We start from the raw sequence: 21,029 nt of genomic DNA on the forward strand, positions 1-21,029 counted from the left end.
CATGCACAGACTGGACACAAGACTTTTTGCCACTAGCATAAGAACATAAAATTTACTGATGGCATTCATATATTATACCAGAACGGTTTATTATTTCCTAAGGTGCAAAATATTTTCATTTACTGAATACATTTTTTATTGTTTGCACTTTATTGTAGATATTGATGAATGTGCATTAGGTGGACATACCTGCCATGCTGCTCAGGAATGTGAGAATGTCATTGGCTCCTATCGTTGTGTGGTTAGGTGTGGAACTGGCTTTAGAAGAACATCTGATGGATTGAGCTGTCAAGGTGTGCAGTCCTCTGGCCTTAGTTCTAATGAACTGACACTACTTTTATTTAAGCCATGTTTGTAAGTAACTTTCCCAAGAATGTCTTGGCTCTCTGCGAATAAGCTTCCTACTGATTCCTGATATACAGAGGTGTTCTTGGATCATTCTGGTAAGTGATACTTTATCAGTGACATTTTACTGTCTACAGAACAAAGTAACATTCTTGTTGCTGAGTCCAGTATGTGTTTTCCTTTGTTATGTAGTGAGGTAAGCATACTTTTCTGTATCTATATCAGAAAATTCCACTCCTATGTCACTGTGCAGTTCTTTCTCATGTAACAATCACTTGCCTGACTACTCATGGTGTGCAATATGTGAAAAAGGAGAAGGATAAGAACTTAGATCAAAGCAGAGCCTGCAACATGAAATATACCAAAGCACAATTTGTTACAAATTATTACAAGATCCACAGCTATAACATTTAAGGCTTTGCATTATTCAACAGATGTTAATGAATGCCAAGAGTTCAACTCCTGTCATCAGCGCTGCTTCAATACCATAGGAAGTTTCCACTGTGGCTGTGACCCCGGATATCAGCTAAAAGGCAGAAAATGCATGGGTATGAAATGAACTATAGAGTCAGGGGAATGGATTTCAGTGTAATGTGTTAACATGATTCAGATGAAATTCCCTATAGAAGATTTATGGTATATGCAAAAACAGTGAATCCCCTGCTTTGTTGGATCCCTTTCTAAAACATGGGATGCAAACTTTAACATTTTTTGAGTGGGCTTGCAAAACACAAGTTGACTTAGTGGAAATGGATTAATGAGCAGAGTGCAAGGGAAACTGTCAGATGTGCTTGATACACACGTACAGACTGTATACACACATTTTCAACGGTACTTACCTAGTATAATTATATTGGGGTTGCCTTGGCCTTTGAGAATGGAGCATAAGAAAATCAGTTAGCAATGTAAATTCTCTTTTTTTTAATTAAGATGTAAATGAATGCCGGCAGAATGTATGCAGACCAGACCAGCACTGCAAGAACACACGTGGTGGTTATAAGTGCATTGACCTGTGTCCAAATGGAATGACCAAAGTAGAAAACGGAACATGCATTGGTGGGTACATTGGTTTATTTACCATATAATGATTGTAAAAGAAAAGGCATAGCTAATATTTTCCAAAAATTGGTTCCTCATGATACTCTCTAGCCACCTAAATAAATGACCTACATTTCAAAGGTGCTGCACACCCAGCAGCACTGACTTTCCTTGGTTCAAGGGCATGTATACACTGTGACTTCTTGGTGAGATTTCATGTTAATTAGTGAGGGACATGTTACAAGTGGCAAGGCTTTCTATCACCCACAGGCTTTCACTGACCCCCTGTGGACAAATGGTAGAAGGATGTTGTTTGTTGCTCTCTTCTCTTTTTTTGAGGAAAAACAGTGATTGGGCCCCTGAATTTCCTTTTCCTTCCCCTCCGCCTTCACTCTCTGTCCTAGAAAACTCATGTGAGTGTTGGAGGCTGGGATACTGTGCCCCTTTTGGATTTATGTATGAACATCCTGCAGAATGTACCTGTTCTTCCTGAATATATTTTTAAGGTTTTTATTTTTCACAAGTTCCTGTTGCTTATCAGGGTGCCTTTAGCCTAAGCAATGCAAGGGGCCTTGTTAAATTTCCAACTGACACCAGGGGGAGGCAGATTTCCACCTCAGTGTTTTGGATTTGGTTAGGTTAAAAACCTGGTAATAATCATCTGGAAATGTATGAAAAGATTGAATTAGATAGATGCAACTCAGCTGAAAGATTACTTATTTCCATCTCCAGTCCCCGTATAATCCAGACCCACCACCATCTGTCACACAGTGGGTGCAGACTGATATCCAATCTTTATGTCCACCACGATCAGATATTTTGTGAATACAGGACCAGATACCTCCCTGGTGTAACTCTATTCTCTATATTTAGAAAGAGAAAACCAGGGCTTAAGAAAAATATGACTACTACTAATTACCTCTGTTCCCTTTAGATATTGACGAATGCAGAGATGGTACCCATCACTGCAGGTACAATCAGATTTGTGAGAATACACGAGGGAGCTACCATTGTGCATGTCCAAGAGGGTATCGATCCCAGGGAGTTGGAAGACCCTGTCTGGGTATGTTGAGTGGAAACCAGCCTACATTAATACCATTCCATATTCTCAATTACTGCTTTTGGCTCCTCTTTGTATTGTAATAAACCTAGGGACATTATCCCTTTTGAAGGCTGTAGGCTATACAGTCTGATGTTGGGCACTCAAAATCCCCTACATTAAAATTAAATGATTTTCATTAAAAAAACTGCAAACAATTCCTAATGACAGTTATTCTGTTAAAGCATTTAATTGTACCAAGGTACAGTGCTTTATGGGTCTTGGAACAGTGGTGGAAGGTGTATATCATGTGTGCTGCAATATCCAGGCATTCTAGGGTGACTGTAGGACATCATGGCAGATGTAACTCCAAATCTGTTTGCTTTAGTTAGTTTCTTTAACAATAAAGATGGTTATGTACATGCAGGCTGCACACTTGGGATCAGATTGGGTGATTTAGGCCTAAGAAGAGTGTGGCTTGGAGTTGGTCCATCCTAGGGGAATTCCAGCAGGGATAGTGTGCCTTGGAAGCATGATCCATCCTAGAACTCACCCTTAGGATGATGCAGTATGTTACAGCTGTGCACTCCTCTAGGTCTCCTGGTCAGCATGTAGGGAGGGAGATATTGCCCTGATGCTATCCTGCCTCGCACTCTCTCCCTACAGGGAGAGTGAAGTCCGTATATTCACTGGACTACAGACACTGATTATGTATGGCTGTTGTGTATGGGGCACAAGTTGTGGTAAAGGCTTCTTCCATAAATGGGCTCACCTTTCTCCCATGTATGCATAGGGCCAGGGCCTCATCTGGGTGGGGAATTTGTATGCAGGGCCAGGGCAGGGGGTTGGGGTGCGGGAAGGAGTGCAGGGTCTGGGAGGGGGTGTGGTGTGCAGGGTGTATAAGGGGGCTCAGGGTGCAGGAGGGGTACGAGATGCAGGCAGGGGGCTTAGGGCAGGGGGTTGGGGTGCAGGGTGCAACAGGGGGCTCAGGGCAGGGGGTTGGGGTGCATGAGGGGTGTGAGGTGCAGACAGGAGGCTTAGGGCAGGGAGTTGGGGGGTGGGGTGCAGGCTCTGGACCGGCGCCACTTACCTAAAGCGGCTCTGGGGTGGCAGCGGTCCCTAGAGGAGTGGGGGGCAGAGGGCTCCGCGAGCTGCCCTTGCCACGCCACCAGGTACCTTCCCCGAAGCTCCCATTGGCCATGGTTCCCCGTTCCTGGCCAATGGGAGCTGTGGGGAGTGATGCCTGGAGGCAAGGGCAATGCATGGAGCTCTCTGCCCCCACCCCCAGGCTGCAGGGACGTGGTGTCAGCCCCTTCTGAGAGCAGTGCGGGGCCTGCGGCACCACAGGGGGCAATCCCATGGGCTGGATCCAAAGCCCTAAGGGGTCAGATCCGGCCCCCGGGCCGTAGTTTGCCCACCCCGGTCTAGCCTCAAGTAAAAGAATTCTCACTATAACATTTTAATATCTTCAGCAGAGATATTTTAATACAGTTTATTGGCCATCATTATAATGTCAGTTCAAGCGTATGAAACATTTCCACTGATATCAGTTCCTGGACTTCTACAGACCTTAGAATGCTAATAGGATCAATTTGATTAATATTTTATAGGAGATATTTCAAAATATCATAGCTTGTCTAACTTAAATATTGGTGCACCACTCACGGAACTCTAATGGGAGTTTCAGTTACTACCATCTATCAAGTGTGTTATGGGGCTTATTCCTTCCCGCTCTCACTTCCCTGGTCCTTCTCACATGAACAGAGAGCAACACTACCTGAAGTCCAGACAAGTCGATGTTTATTGGGGTGAACTTCCAGCAAGCTAAAATCCAAGTTCCTTTTTCCTTATTTTCGAACCCCAATTTACTTCCTGTTTGCCCCTAATTTATATATTGCAGTAATATTCTTAGCTATACCTTAACCAGTCATTTTCCTGAAATTTAACTAACCAATCCTAACATATTGTAACATGATTATTTAACCAATTATATCCCACCACCTTTCTTAGTTTACACCCAGCAAAATTAATTATACGGCAGACAGAGATTATACAGACAAACAATAGGGAATGGGGACTACTGTGATAGAACAACAAAGAAATGAGGATTTCACATCCCAGCTATTGATACGTGAGTTCTTGCCAGACAGGATGCTTTCAAACTAAAAGTTTCCTTTTACATCTTCTAGGCACTTCCCTTTCTCTGGAGGTGATAGGAATACAATCCTGTCCGGATAGTGCCTAACAGCCCAAGAGCACTTTATTTCAATGTGACTAGTTTGGAATACGAGGATGTGACCGGTCGCTTCCCAGCTTATGGCTGCCTCTGCTGCTTAGCCAGAGGCATTGGCCTAAGAACAGGGCCTCAGACTGTCACAGTGAGAAAAGGCCTTATACAGTCAGACAGTGATTTTGATCCTTTCCTTTCTTTTATATCTCTATAACTAGCTAAATGATAAACATATACCTAAATTCTTAAAGTATAGGCCTTTGCAGACAGGCCTGAATATCTATATCCTAACAAAGTGTTGTCCATAGTAAGATATGATAGAAAGCTTGATAATTAAATACTCAGTAACTGGTTTGAAAACTTCAGTTGTTTGAAACAGAAAAGCCTAGATTCTTTTTAATACCAAAAGAAAGGAGTGCATTTCAGGGAAAATTTGAAAATTTAGTTTTACAAATTTAAAAGCTGATGTATTTTAGGGTTTTTTAATGTTCTGATGTACATCTGATATTTATGTTGCATAATCAAAGGGATACTGTCTATGGAATGCTTTGGTTTGCCATCTGGTCAGTGCTCACCTGCACTCTAAGCATGCCTTTGGTGTAATGCAGAACTGTGACTTTTTGCTACTTTGTCATATATGCTGCTCCTGTAAAAATGGCTGCAATTCTTACTGGGTTTTTCATTTTCATCATTTACATATCTTCATATATGTCTCATCTGTAACTCACTGCAAAGGATATAGCTTATTTTACAGACCAAAAACTCTTTTGCACAGGTAAGAAAACTTGAAACCTAAGTTGTAAAAAATGCTGTATGTAAGGTAACTAATTGCACAGAGTTTCAAGATTTCTTTACCCATATGTTTTGTTTTTATTATATTTTGCCTCTTAATCACACACTAGAGGGTACTGTCATGGTCTAGATCCTCACAGGTATAAATCAAGTAAGTTCCAATGAACTCAGTGGAGCTATGCGGATTTATACCGCTAAGGCTCTGATCTCATTTAAAAAAATCCTTAGCTGTGTTGCTTATAACTCCTGAAAATAATCAAACTGGAAGAATATTTTAAATCAGATATCTTCTCTGACATTTATATTGTCTATTTTTCTGCTTTTCATTCTGTTGAACAATGAAATTAACTAGTCAGTTTCATTTATTTATAGTTAGCATCCTTTCTCACTGGTTCTTGTGCACTAGACACTAGAATAATACTGCAGTCTTTAGATTTCCAACACCACAAACGAAGATTTAAATCCCAATCTCAAACTACAACATTATTTAAGAATTTCAGAGAAAACAAACATTTTTTATCCTATGAGATTTTGTAAACATTTTTGTACACCCTACCTTCTTGACTTAAATTTCTAGACAATGTCCCTTTTAAAAGACTAGTATCACTGCTTTCTGTCTGAGGGTTAAGAGCTGTATATCTCCAAAAGGGACCAAAATGATACCTTTTAGCAATATTTCAGGTTGTTTTTAAGAGTGATATATGATTTTATGTAAATTAAAATTATATGTACTTTACAAAGATTATTATTACTTGTTTGATAAATTTAAAAAAACCCTCTTTAAATAATGGAGGGACATAGAAGAAGTTTAATAGAGATTTGTTATGGCTAAGGATCTTAATCTCAATCCGTTCTATTCATTCTGAGGGCTTAGAGATGAACATGTTAACAGATGTCTTAAGAAATATAGTATTAGCCAACAACAACCAGAAACAAGTCTTTAAAACAAAAGTCATTCCTCCATTACATTCTTTTCCTTTTTAGTATTTTGCTCCTTTATTGTCTCTTTGGCACTCCATCCGTAACAACACTAACGAACAAAGAGCAGTTGCTAAGGACTTCCTTATAAAAGATGTGATATCATCCATCACTCACTGTTTTGTTTTACTCTTAATTGACAAGTTACTTAAAGTAATCTCAGAATATGTGTTTAAACAATGACACCTAGAAAACTTGTGACTGTATTTATGCTTTGTGGCCCAGTCAGTGTTGTTAAGACCCCAAACCCCTGATCCTTCAAGTATACTAGTTTCTATTAGATCAAATGAATTGCCAGTCCATTCCTTCCCTCCATTTTTAAACCATTCTTCCTAACATTTATATTGATTGAAAGTTATCCAAAAAAGTGAAAAGTTCCTGAAGTGTTCCTAATTTTAATACTATTGAAAAACCACAGAACCTCCCCTAGAATTATAGAAGTGTAGGACTGGAAAGGACCTCAATAGGTCATCCAGTCCAGTCGCCTGCACTTACGGGATCTCTGCCTACTACAGATATTACTTAATTGAACATTTCAGTTGTTGGGTATGTAAGTGTCAGAATCACAACTCATATGGCCACATTAAAGAATGTGGCCGTTTCTTCCATTCTTGGGAGAAGCGGGGGGCAAACTTTGGGCTTGATCCTGCAATGAGCTGAAAGTACTCAACTCATCACCCTGCTGCATCAGGACCTTTATTGTACTTCATGTGCTTCTGTAAAACTATTAACCCTTAAAAAAAAAAGTCACGTTTTGACTAGGATTGGATTTTGGATGTTGTTAAAAACTGACTAGAACCTTTGCTGATCCTGAACCCAAACTGAATTTTTTGTCAAGCTTAGAAATCAAACAAATATTTGATAATGAGCTCTTCAGTCTAACAGATACAAGTCAAACATAATCCACTGGTTTGAAGTTGAAGCTAGACAAGTTCACTGGAAATAAGGAGAAAAATTTTAACAGTGAGGTTAATTAACCACTGGAATAATTTACCCAAAGTTTGTAGCAGATTCTTTATCACAGCCAATTTCTAAATCAAGATTGGATGTTTTAGTAAAAGATATGCTGTAGGAATTATATGGGGAAAGTTCTATGGCTTGTGTTTATACAGGAGGTCTGACTAGATCAGGGTGGGCAAACTATGGCCTGCGGGCTGGATCCAGCCTGCCAGCCATTTTAATCCAGGCCTCAAGCTCCCATTGGGGAGCAGGGTCTGGGGCTTGCCCCACTCTGGCGCTCCAGCCAAGGAGCAGGGTCGGGGGCTGCTCTATGTGACTCCTGGAAGCAACGGCATGGCCCCCTTCCGGCTCCTACACATAGGGACAGCCAGGTGGCTCAGCTCCACACGCTTCCCCGCCCCAAGCACCACCCCCATTGTCCAGGAGGTGCAGGGGTAGTCCTGCAGACCAGGCAGTGCGGAACAGAGCCACTTGGCCATGCCTCCACCTAGGAGCCGGAGGAGGACATGCTGCTGCTTCTGGGAGTCACTTGAGGTAAGCGCTGCTTAGAGTCTGCACCCCTGAGCCACCCCTCCACGCCCCAGCCCTGATCTCCCTCTGAACCCCTCAGTCCCAGCCCCGAGAACCCTCCTGCACCCGTGTCCCAGCCCTGATCCCCACCCCAGCCCGGAACACCCTCCTGCACCCCAAACCCTTCATCCCCAGCTGGAGCCCTCCCCCTTCTCCCCGCACCTTAAACTCCCACCCCAGCCTGGAGCCCCCTCACACACCCTGAACTCCTCATTTCTGGCCCCACCCCGGAGCCCACACCCCCAGCCGGAGCCCTCACCCCCCTCCCACACCCCAAACCCAATTTCGTGAGCATTCATGGCCTGCCATACAATTTCTATACCCAGATGTGGCCCTCGGGCCAAAACATTTGCCCACCCCTGGACTAGACGATCACAGTGGTCCCTTCCAGCCTTGGAATCTATGTAAATAAAAAGTACTAAATGCAAAAAAGTTGATTCCTCCCGATTCCTCCCAGAAGTGGAAGTGCCCAAACAATGCCCAGAGTGTCTGTTGTGACCTCTGCTCTGCAGACCTGAATTCTTTGGATAATTCAGAGAAAATTCACAAACAAAAAGCTTGGAGTCTTCCTCAAATAGAACTAAACCTCTGGACTTTTTGAAGGGTCAGTGATCATCACCACTCACCCTAGCGTGGAAATTCAACATTACAGCCCAGAAATCTCAATAACTTACTGTAGCTCCTTCTACCTCAGTATCACAGCATGTAGAATGGATCTCATCTTCCTCTGTTACTAGAAATTGTGCTACTACCAAGGATACACAACATATATTAGTGCCTCTTGGATTTTTCCACATGCCTTTTGGGGCTAGAATCCTTCCTCCTTTATGTACTCCCAAGGCACCAGAAGAACAGAGTAGTCTTACATGAAAAAGGAGAGCTGGACACAATTTCCCCCTGTCAAGGTTCCTTCCCCACTCTGAACTCTAGGGTACAGATGTGGGGACCTGCATGAAAATCTCCTAAGCTTACTTTTACTTTTAGGTTAAAACTTCCCCAAGGTACAAACTATTTTACCCTTTTCCCTTGGACTTCCACTGCTGCCACCAAACTTTATCTGGGTTCCTGAGAAACCTTTGTTTGGAAACGTGTTTCCCCCCAAAATCCTCCCAAGCCTTGCACCCCACTTCCTGGGGAAGGTTTGGTAAAAATCCTCACCAATTTGCATAGGTGACCACAGACCCAAACCCTTTGGATCTTAGAACAATGAAAAAGCATTCAGTTTCCTTACAAGAAGACTTTTAATAGAAGTAAAAAAGAATCACCTCTGTAAAATCAGGATGGTAGATACCTTACAGGGTAATTAGATTCAAAACAGAGAATCCCTCTAGGCAAAACCTTAAGTTACAAAAAAGACACAAGGACAGGAATATCATTCTATTTAGCACAGCTATTTTCTCAGCCATTTAAAGAAATCATAATCTAACCCATACCTAGCTAGATTACTTACTAAGTTCTAAGACTCCATTCCTGTTCTGTCCCCAGCAAAAGCATCACACAGACAGACACAGACTCTTTGTTTTTTTCCCTCCTCCCAGCTTTTGAAAGTATCTTGTCTCCTCATTGGCCATTTTGATCAGGTGCCAGCGAGGTTACCTTTAGCTTCTTAACCCTTTACTGGTGAAAGGATTTTTCCTCTGGCCAAGAGGGATTTTAAAGGGGTTTACCCTTCCCTTTATATTTATGACACCCCCATAGCCTATCAATGCTGCTTGTGGAGCATCCAGAAAGAGTCTAAGAAATAAATCTGAAATTACCAACAGTTTGGGATTTTTAGTATGGGAAAAAAAATCAACATTCAGGAAAGTCTGGGGTTTTAAATTTGACTTTCAGCTAACTTCAGTCACTATAGCAGTGATACTCAGACCTCAGCGGTTCAGGAGACAAATTAGTGATCAACATTACCCAAAAGAGCCACAGTTGTGTGAATTCATTGTTTAATTTACTATTGTACTATAATATTTAAACAGTATGATGGGAGATATTTAGTTTATATATAATTCTCACAGCAAATAAGTTAGTGCAAGTTGATAACTTAATTGGTAAATAACATAGTAAAAGCATCCTGATTGTGTGATTTAATTATTAGCCAGTGTTTTAATATGTGCTGCAAAGAGCCGCAGATGACACATTAAAGAGCTACTTGTGGCTCTCAAGCTGTAGTCTAAGTATCACCGCCTTACAGGAATCACTCAGCCCTTGCAAGCATGGAGTGAAAGGAATAAACACAGATCCCCGCCCCATTTCACAGCCACCAATACAAACCTGTTGTGTGCTAATCCTCAAAGGGATTTAATCCACACAGGATAAAAACTGAGTGCTACAGTCTCATGTCCTAACGAGTTTCATGGGAAGAGTAAGATGGATTACTGTACATGGCAAAATATTGTACCCATTTTTTTTTTTTGGCATTGGGCTCTGCATATTTTACTGACTTCATTCAGGATCTCATTTATGTCCTCAGTTTGCTCCAAAGACTGATGTATTTTTTTCTGTATGTGTGTGTGTTTTTTTTCTCCCTTTATATATGGTTTGTTGCTCTGGATCATGTCACATGAGCAGACATTAATGAATGTGAACAAGTGCCTAAACCGTGTGCATTTCAATGTGCCAACACCCCCGGCAGCTTCAAGTGTATCTGTCCACCTGGACAACATTTATTAGGTGATGGGACATCTTGCGCTGGATTGGAGAGGTTGCCAAATTATGGCACCTATTACAATAACTATAACTATGCTCAATTCTCCCCTGTGAGAGACAACTATCAACCTCAACAGTTTTACAGGCACGCCTCAGATCTCTACAGCTCCTACTCAGAGTATAGAAACAGCAGAATACCTCTCTCCAGGACTAAAAGGAATATTAGAGAATCTTGCCCTGGAGGCTATGAGGCACGAAATGACAAATGTATAGGTAAATGTCAGCCATGTCTATCCAATTCTTTTGTCTTCACATATTGACATTTCTCATCGCTTGCTTCGAAGAATGATGGTGTAGGGTGCCATATGTTTTTTATTGCCATGATGTATTGTCAATGAGTTATGCATGTTTTTCCAAACAAGTGCTAGTAAAATTTTTGTGGAACCCCTCCCGCCCCACACCCCTCATATTTTATTGGTCAGTTGCTGTATATTCTCAAACAGATAATGTCTTACTATATTTCCCTTCTGTGGGTATTAGCCTTCCTCTGACTTTTTTTCCCTTTGAAAACCAATGGTCACTATATGTCCAGTCCTGAAAATCTTACTCATACATCTTAATCATACTCCCTTTGACTTCAATGTGAATTTGGCCTGAGCAGATTCTGAATAATGATTTCTGGACTAGACACTGTGGAAACAATAGCTTCATTGGTATAGGTAGAGGCTAGTCACATCTGTAAGTGCAGCATAAACACACACTTTAGAATGGTTTGAAATTGATAACATAGCTTGTGAAACGTAGGAGTAACGGTACTCTTTGCAACCCACTGAGCATATCAGACAAGATGCTCTGCAGAAAGACAGAATTGCCCTTTCGCTGTATGTGGGAGTAAGGAGACATGGGTTTTCTTTGCGATTGGCCCACTCTATGACCGGAGGCATGTCACTAATGGCCTGATTTTCAGATGTGCTGAGCAACTACAGATTCCACTGCGGTCAGTGGGAACTGCAGGTGATTTGCACCTCAGAAAACCAGGCCTTTTGCCTATCTACAGTTCTGTGAAGTCCAAGGAAGAAGGGCTAGGTGTTTTCATCATTACAAGCCTAATTCTGCTCCCAGGGAAATCAAATACCTCGTAGAACATGTTGTTGACTGATTTATTTTAGGGCAATAGAACTGACCTCTTCATGTTTAGCAGTTAAGAGTTTCAGACCTTTTTCCTAAGGCAATCTTTATTGGCAGTGGACAAGCACTACCCAGACCCTCTAATGTCTGCTGGTCATTTTCACCACAGCCTAGATAATAGGCAAGAAAGAGGGCTGGGGATTGGAATACACACCTGTGCATGTTTTGTTTCCGTAACGAACAAGCAAATAATAAATAAGGACAGAATTGCATTGTGGAACAAGGAGAGTGGGATGACCTTGGAGCAGACACTCACTTTAATTTTCAAAAAGAGAGTGAGCAGCATGACAACTAGCAAAGGACATGAAGAGTGATTTAATCTTTATCAAATATGCTGCTTTAAAGCCAGATACTTTCACCCTTACTCCTCAGGTGCTCTTATTGACGTCAATGGGATATTCAGTCATATTGCATAAGGTACTGTTCATGGTGAGGAAGTCTGGCCCTTACTGTAACTTTTCTGAATGCATGTAATAGAGAGGTCTGTGCTGCTTTAGACAATTTGCACATACTGCCATGGATGCACATCATAGGCACGACATACTCACAAAATAGCTACTAATCCTCATGTGCTATATTCTAGTAGCAGAAGACTTAATAATTAATGCTAATAAACATATGTTGCAGTCATGCGGCCCTTAACCAAACTTGTATTGACTTCTGACAAGTTTTCTAGTTAGCACCGTTTATTGTGGACAACTATTTCAGTCAAAGATTTTGGAATATCCATTCTCAGTCTAAAGATTTAAACTGATCTTTAGGGCCCTGATCCAGCTCTCATTGAAGTCAGTGGGAGATGGGGGTTAGGGTCCATTGTAAAGGATCCATTTTTTCAGGTAATATACTTACAAGTCATTTTAGTGGAGCTGAAATTTAGATTTTTAATCCGGTCTAAACTGGAAATGATATAGTACATGAGACTCCTTTCCCAAGAGAAGGAGAACAGTTAAGATTTGGTAAAATACAGACCCTGGAAATTACAATTACAAATCTCTTTCACCATTTGATGTTGAATTTTTATGTAAAGAATTTTGTGTGAGACACAGGTGGGGGAGTGGGAATGTGAACAGATGTTCCTCCCAAACATAATCCACAAAAGGTCTGAGCCAGTGTAAGTTTAGCTTGAGTAAGGACTTACTACTGAAGTAAGTGGAGGTTTTCAAGCAGTTTAAGGAATTAGAATTAAGGAAGGCCTGTGTCTAAATCCCCTGTCCTGCTCGGAAAATCTTAACCTGCTGGTCTAATTCTATTGCATTACTTCGGAGCTATAAAAAGTCTACAAAGAGCATAGACTAATTTTCTCTCTTTCCAGATATTGAGCTGAAGTCCCACCTTGTCAAGGGAGGCAGAAACTTGTGAAGGAGGCTGTTGCACCTGAGGAGGGATTCACCCTTTGGAAAGCTTTAAATTGGTACAGCAGCTCCCATAAGTGGAAGCTTCTATTGGCAATGTGCCGAATCAGTGCATTTCCTGGGTACCCTGACTCAGTCCTCTCCTCAACCAGCTCCCCTGTACTGTCTGGTGAGGGTTTGACTGGTTTTGGACCCTACAGCAGACCACGTGTTGTAGGCAGTTTGCCCCATGGTATTCCCCTCTCTCTTCTCCCCAGGCTATCCTCCAGCACTGGGTGCCAGCAACCTGGCCTCTCCCTGTGGAATATATAATACTCACGTTGAAAAATCTTATATCAGAAAGAGGTGCGGGATCCCCAAGAGCTATTTTTTTAAAAAAATTATGATTATTAATCACTTAGGAATTGAGATCAGACATGCCAAATCTCAGCCCCAAATTAAAAATTGAGAAAAAATTATGAGCAACTGAATACATGTATTTTGAATGGAAAGGATTTCTCAGACTTGCTAGATGGCCATCCCATGACACAAGGAGATCCTAAAACTTCCCAAGCAGCTCAGTATGTGCACTGCATACAGACGGAGATTAATCACTCAAAGGTTTTTGTATTAGTAGACTGGCTGGAGAAGTTTCTGCACACACAGATCAGACCAGTTTGATCTGGTTAGCAAAAAAGACAGAGATCAGTCTGCTTGAGAATTTAACATTTATATTTTCATGCTTTTTTGCAGATATTGATGAATGTGAAAACAGAGATGCCTGTCAGCATGAGTGTAGAAACACCCTAGGAAGTTATCAGTGTGTCTGTCCAACTGGTTATCGTCTTATGCCCAATGGCAAAGCATGCCAAGGTAAGTAAATATCTCTCCAGATCTGCGTGTGTGTGGAGAATACATAGATAGAGTATTTCTTTAATTTGTTTCCTATCAACAAACATGTGCTATCCCATTGCAACTGCAACTAGATATAGACTCAAGCCCCAAAACTCAGGTCTAACTTTCAAACATCCCAAAGTGCAGCGGCTCTTAGACTTGGGGATTTGGTTCAGTCCGTTATAAAACCATTTCTGAAATTCAGATATGGCTTCAGATTTCAACATATCCCAAGTTTGGGTTGTTTGGAGCTCAGAGTTTGGCTCCATTTCTACTTGTGACCTTCAGTGTATTGACTAGTTGTGTTTAAGGAAATAACCCCTGAATTGAACAATTTTTAAATATGAGAGAAGAGACAAAATAAGCAACTTAAAGAGCAGTGCTTTAGAGCACAGCACGGGGAGCGGGGGTAGGCACTCCTTTGGGCTGCCTTAGGTTGGGTAAACCACCTCAGATAAAGTAAGACTTTGCTGAAAACTAGAAACAAACCTTTTCTAAACTACACTCTGCTTACTGTGAGGGTGGCAAAGCTAGATCAGAGGTCAAGATGCTATGCTGAAAACACAGGTCACCGTGGACTTGTCTCCTTCTCACTTCAGAGCCTCCACTGGCCGCATCACCTTGTTTGATTTGTACTTTTTGCCTATCTGGGCACAATTTTTAAATAAAAAATGGTGCTCAGCAAGGAAACAACATAGGCCATTTCAGGGTTGATTTAAATCAAAGCTACTTAAATAACTGATTTTAATCACGATTTAAATCAACAAGCAGAAAACCTTCATTTAAATCATCAGTTTCAATCGTGTTTTGCTTTTGGACCTTTTGTTATTTTCCTAAAGCAAGGCTGATTCTCATTGGTTGGTAATCATTAAAACATATTGATTTGCAACTAAATATAGCCTTTGCACTACATGTGGTACTTTTTTTTGCTAACCAGGAGGATATCTATACACATTTATTTAAGCAATTCTATAGCTTAACTTATTCAGATACTTAATTTTTATAATGTTAGAAAATGTTGAATGATGCATTTCTTATTTACTAGCTCTGTTTGGATGGAAATTCAGATTCAATTAAAAATGCTCCAAATATTTTTTTTATTAAGTAGAACTATCTGAAACGTGCTGGATGCATACAAATAGTTTATCAAAACATGGTTTTACATTTAATACTTCCTTTGTTTAATAAATCAGTTAGTTCAATTCATAGATAAAACTGATTGTTTATGGTCACCATGTCCGTCAAGATTTTAGACCTAGTAGAGATCATCCTCTCATACCTAATTTTTTTTACTCATCGATTGGAAGAAGAAAATAAGCTTTCCTGCTTTTTCAACTCCCAGTTTCTTAACTTTGAATGAACTAGTTAAATAAACTGAAATCAAGAAAATGTTCTCTCTGCACAAGATGCTACTGCAGTCAAAAGCTGGTTTAGCACTTCAAGATGCTTAACCAGTGACTTCCCATCAGTTCAACGGTGTAATTTTCTTTAAATCTTGGCAGCAAACATGTACTGCTTAATATTATATTTTCTATTTTTGTAATAGATTAAAATTATGACACTCTATGTAAGATCTAAACTTATTATAAATAGCTTTAAAAATCAATTTTTTTATCATCAACCTTGAGTCATATACTAAGCAACACGAGCCATTCTGGCTCCTGCCATAGTTGTTCTGGATGGGGAACAGAGCTAGAAATGCCTTCAAGCAAGGTTGTAAATGGCTGAAGAACAGCCTGCCTCAATGGAGAGCCTAAGCAAGCCTATTTTACAAGATTTGCAGCTCACTCTTCAGATTCAAGAGGTTCAGACAAGCACATGATCTTTTTTGGATACTTATCCAAGACGATTCAGAGGTCTCTCCATCACTTGAAGATATACAGGCATCAGATATATCTGTGGGTACTGACTGGAACATCTGGAGGTTAAACACCAAAATATTTGGCATTAAAATTTTACCTCACCAATCAGAAGCCATTAAATGCTGTTCTTACACTAAAGAAGACACTATATTTTCAAACGCAAAACATTTTAAAAATTTTTTGTTGCTGTCGGTTATTTGAAAATATTATTCAGATTCTGGAATTATGCTCTGGAGAGAGGAAAACAGGAATCAGAAATATTAAAACCAAGTAGAATAATAAAAAAAACTTTCCCCTTTAAATTGTTTTTATGTTACACTGATTTAATACAGCTGTAGTAGAAAACCATTATTTCTTCATAAGGAAATCCTTACTCTAATATATTTTCCAATGGGAGTTTCTCATCTTTTAAGAGGCTGAAATATTTGTTACAAAACAGCTGCTGTTCCCTACAAGAGATGACATAAGAATTTCACACTTTCAAGTCTAAAACTGAACTCAAAACATGCAAAAAGGGTGATGGTTTTTTTGTTATATGATGTATAAAGAAGACGTGAAAGAGGTTTATTTCTAGTTGTTTTTAGCTTAGAAATATCAGGAGTGTCAAGGAAGCCACAGATTTATGCTGTGAACTCTCACTACTTAACTGAAGGGCATGAAATGTTGAATCAATTGGAACTAAAAGGCATTTAAAAATCCAAACCAAACAATAGAGTTTCAAATGGCCTGACAAAAATCTCCATCCACTTTCACTCTTGTGATGCCCATTTCACTGATCTTCCAGTCAGCAGAGTGTTTCCGGGGAAGACAAGATTTGAATGTCTTTTGTAAATAACAAAGAGGAAAAAAGAAAACCCTGTTTTTCTTTTCCTTTTCGATAAAATCCTTTCAGGCTTCTTTTAGAAGGGAAAAAGCCTAATTTTAGTTTCATCTTTGGAGGTCACATATAAGTGCTCTCAATATCCAACCCAACTACATTATTTGTCATTTTGATCCTCTTCTGCACTTACACTAATGGCAGTGTTGTAAAGAGGTCTTAGTATACACAGAAATCAAGCATTTTGTTTCTATGCAAGGCCAGCCAAAGAGACAGAACTCTGGATCTGATCTATTCAGAACTGAGGCTAGGAAGGGTTGTAGTTTGGAGTCTGAATTTGGATCCAGATCCTAGTAGTGCAGTTGACCCTTATTGTCTCAGATCCAACTCCTCTGAATTTTGGGGTATTCAAAATGGAGATTTAACTTTGAGGGTACTTCTTATTACAGATGGCTTTTAGCCAAAATACTGAGAGAGAAACTGTTTTTATGATACTCCTTGCCCACCTAAAGCCAGCACATACTTGAAATATCCTGATAAAACATTTTCCTGCATGAGGCTTCCAGAAAAGTGTTTTGGGTCTCTTAAAGCTCAGATAAGTAGTCAAACTGTGGAGTGTGGTATCTGTTTGATAAGAACCCAAGAGACCTTTATAGTTTGACGTTTTGCATTTCATATAAAGTTCACAAAATCAGTCCAGTTTCCTAAAAATGTTGTGGGTTTTCCATTAAAAAAAAAAAGAGCCATTTTAAAAACAATTTTACTAAGTCAAAACAAAATGCAAACCTTTGAAGTTTCCCTGAATGGAATTTCACCACAGATATTTTGCAGTCTCTAATTAATGTGGGTATATACATCAGCTTGATGGCATGAGGCAATATTAAACCAAGTGGTGATGATCAGAAAACTGACTATGTAATCTATTGCACCTTCTTACTCTGTAAGCTAGCCCATGTGGTCCTTCCAATATGTCCCTAACCCTGACCACAAAGTTTCACTGTTAGAAGTAGAACAGGTTTCAAAACCAAACTAATGCTTAGCATGTCCTCAGCATCAACCAAAAATGGTGCCCTCGCACCTGATAGTCCACCAAAGCCCCTGAACCAGCTAGTCACCATTGACAAGATTTTGTTTCAAGGACAATGTAGTTGCAGTTTAGATCGCAAGCTCTTTAGGGCAGCTAGCACAACAGGGCCATAGGCACTCATGCAGTACAAACAACAACAACAAATGTATATTACTGGGGTTGCTAGTTCCACTAAATCAAATACTGTACCAAGGCAGAGTTCTAAGAATAGGAACATGAAACGTGAAGTGGGGAAGGCTACTTCTCATGCAGTTGTATGGTACTTACTGTAGTCTGGCAATATTTTAAGACAGTGATGTGCTTAGTTTTTCCTGTACCTGTGAAATTCGCCTCAATACAAAGAAGTGATTAACTGCATCTTTTTACAATCAGATGTTGATGAGTGCCTTGAACAGAACATTCACTGTGGACCAAATCGCATGTGCTTTAACATGAGAGGAAGCTACCAGTGTATAGATACACCTTGTCCACCAAACTATCAGCGAGATCCTCTTTCTGGGTATGCTTTATTTAAGTTTTTTTCAGGTTCTTTCTTCTCCCCAAACATTGGCCCTGATCTTGCAGTGTTATCTGCTAGCACAGACCCTTTCAGGAATCCCACTGACTTCAGTACAATTCTGCATTGGTGCAGAGATCCACACTAGTGGATTACATTTACAGCATTGGGCCTGTTCTCCGTACAAAAATTAGTCACTGGTGACAGTGATATATATGCATTATTGCTTCATGTTATTGATAAATAATAGGATTAGATTGCAGTGGGTCCACACAAAAGTTGTGACTTCTGGCTGCCATCATGGATCCAATATTACTAATGTTGGATTCAGTGGAAGCAAGGTCAGACTGTTTGTGTACCAATAGAATCTGACACGCAAACTTTCAAACTTTGCCATGATCAGATTTTGTTCGGATTCTTCCTAATCATTCAGTTTCCTTCAACAAACAGTGATGGGGCCTTTTTTGCTCATCTTCTGGCTTTAGTTTATTTTTGGATAGTGCTTAGATGCTTCCATTTATATTTTTAGAGCACTTCAAAATAGTCACTAGTCCTTGAGAACAAACATCCCCCACTCAATCTTTTTTTTTTTTAATTTTGGAGGCAAAATTCTGTAACAGATCATACACACCAAATGGAGAATGAACCCTAAGTATTTTATAAATGTCCCAAAAAGCCTTTTTTTTTTTGCATTGTTTACGAACTTGGTCACTAAAATGATGTGCTATTGGCTATAGTAACCAAAACAAAAAATAATCTAGGATTTCTTTTAAAAGCTATCAATATTTTTAGTACTTCTCTGTGGCTTCCAGTGCATTCTATTATCAGTGAAACTTGGTTGTGGTTTCAAAGAAACAAGATCAGGTTGTGTACGCTGAAGTAACTGCATGTCATGCGTGTGTACTGGAATTTGGCCTTTGCTGCATAATGCCCTAATACTGTACTAAATTGTAGTGACCTGTATAATACCTTCTGCCTAGCTACTTCAAAGTATTGTTTTTATTCCTAGCTTCTGTCTTAAGACCTGCCCATCTAATGATTTGGAATGTGCTCTTAGCCCGTATGCCTTGGAATACAAACTTGTTTCCCTGCCATTTGGGATAGCTGCCAATCAGGATTTAATTCGACTGGTTGTCTACACTCAAGATCGAGTGATGCATCCCAGAACAACTTTCCTAATGGTAGATGAGGACCCAACAATCCCATTTGCTCTCAGAGATGAAAATTTAAAAGGCGTAGTGTTCACAACCAGGCCACTGCAAGTGCCAGAGACATACCGGATGAGAGTCAGAGCTTTGTCCTACAGCGCTGATGGAAACATTGAATATCAGACAACTTTCATTGTTTATATAGCTGTGTCTGCCTATCCATATTAAAAAGCACACTTCAGCCAGTAATTGAAGTATTTTAACCATATTCGTAAGTGCCAGTGGGTATTACCACTTCCAGACTGACAGTACTGCCTCCTCTTAAAAACAGTTGCAAACCTTGCAACATGAAAGTGGTGCTATGCTCTTTTCTTGTGCTTTCCCTGAAGATGCCAATATTTCCATTATTCCAATTAAAAAAAAAATCCAGGGTTCTAAGGAGCCTTTACCACTTGCTTTATTTATTACACTGGAGCAGTAACTTTCCACAAATGGTTCTGAAAATTCACCAGAACAAATCAGAAATGCAAGGTGGAATTTTAGTGGTCAAAGTAGTAGACAAAAATCAGTCTAATTCTAAGAAGCTAAACAGAGAACTAGCATTTCTGCTAGTTTTTAAGGGTTGCTAAATGTTTTACAAATTTATCTGCTGAAAAATGATATTTTTCTTACCAAATACTTGATACAAATAGGTTTGTATGTACATTGTTTCATTTGGTCAAAAAGGAAAAATACCACTCTACACTCAAAAATGCTAAAATGGATGCCACACTGGTGCTTATTTTCACTTGGAAATTTTTGAATAGGAACCTGTGACATTCATGTGATTTCAGCCATGCCATTACTGTTCCGAAGAAAAAAAATACATAGCTACTTCCACCTTAGAAAGCAGATATTTTATGATAAAAATCTTACTCTGACATTTTGGTGTAACCCATTAATTTAGCTCCAGATCTTCCACATTCCACTACTCCTGGTTGGTTGTTTTTGAAAATGGAACTTTTTCCCCAAAAATCTAGCAAGTTTGGTTCAGCAAAATATTAGGTGTCAATACACTGTATAAAGGTGGTAACAAATTCTGGAAGTAATTTTGTCAAGATGTATTCTATTTTTATGAAATGTATATATGTGATTTCCCCCGTGTGTATTTTCTATGCAATATCTTGAGTGTTTTACAATTACAACATTAATTTACAACATTTCTACCAAAGGATAATGTTACATCAGAAATAATCAAATAAAGGTTCACTTTTTCTTAACCTGTGAGACTACTGCAGAATTTTTCATAGAACAAATTACTTGCTATGAACTAGTCACACGTCTCTAGTTCTAATCCAGCAGATGAAAGAAGAATTGACAATCTTTTGAATTTGTACAGTTTAAAGGCATCCACACTGGGAGAGCTCTCAGCTCGGGAATTCTTTCCATGTCCCCCATTCATCAATGAAGCCCAAGTCCAGGAATCTTCAGGGCCTGTTAATTCATACAGGGTTGATTGATCAGGGGAGTGGGTTTTTACTACTGTTTCTCAGAAGGGAAATTATTTTGTTACTAACTTGGGTTTTATTGTAACTATTCCTAGAGGTTGCTAATGAACAATATAGTACACATAAA

The 21,029-nt window shown here is 39.8% G+C and overlaps 1 protein-coding gene across 2 annotated transcripts in view; it reads left to right on the top strand.

The window, feature by feature from the left end:
- HMCN1 (hemicentin 1) overlaps positions 1-20,648 on the top strand; it is a 327,054-nt gene extending 306,406 nt beyond the window's left edge. The window contains exons 100-107 of one of the 2 annotated variants that reach the window (XM_073356688.1): positions 159-293; positions 780-893; positions 1,276-1,401; positions 2,318-2,446; positions 10,515-10,865; positions 13,865-13,984; positions 18,144-18,270; positions 19,277-20,648. In XM_073356688.1, coding sequence (XP_073212789.1) covers positions 159-293; positions 780-893; positions 1,276-1,401; positions 2,318-2,446; positions 10,515-10,865; positions 13,865-13,984; positions 18,144-18,270; positions 19,277-19,643 — 1,469 coding nt within the window. In that variant the 3' untranslated portion in view covers positions 19,644-20,648. The remainder of the gene's footprint in view (positions 1-158; positions 294-779; positions 894-1,275; positions 1,402-2,317; positions 2,447-10,514; positions 10,866-13,864; positions 13,985-18,143; positions 18,271-19,276) is intronic. The other variant, XM_073356687.1, reaches the window with a different exon arrangement.
- Positions 20,649-21,029: the final 381 nt, after the last annotated feature.

The sequence above is a fragment of the Lepidochelys kempii genome, chromosome 8 (assembly GCF_965140265.1).
Source record: "Lepidochelys kempii isolate rLepKem1 chromosome 8, rLepKem1.hap2, whole genome shotgun sequence".
Lineage (NCBI taxonomy): Eukaryota > Metazoa > Chordata > Testudines > Cheloniidae > Lepidochelys > Lepidochelys kempii.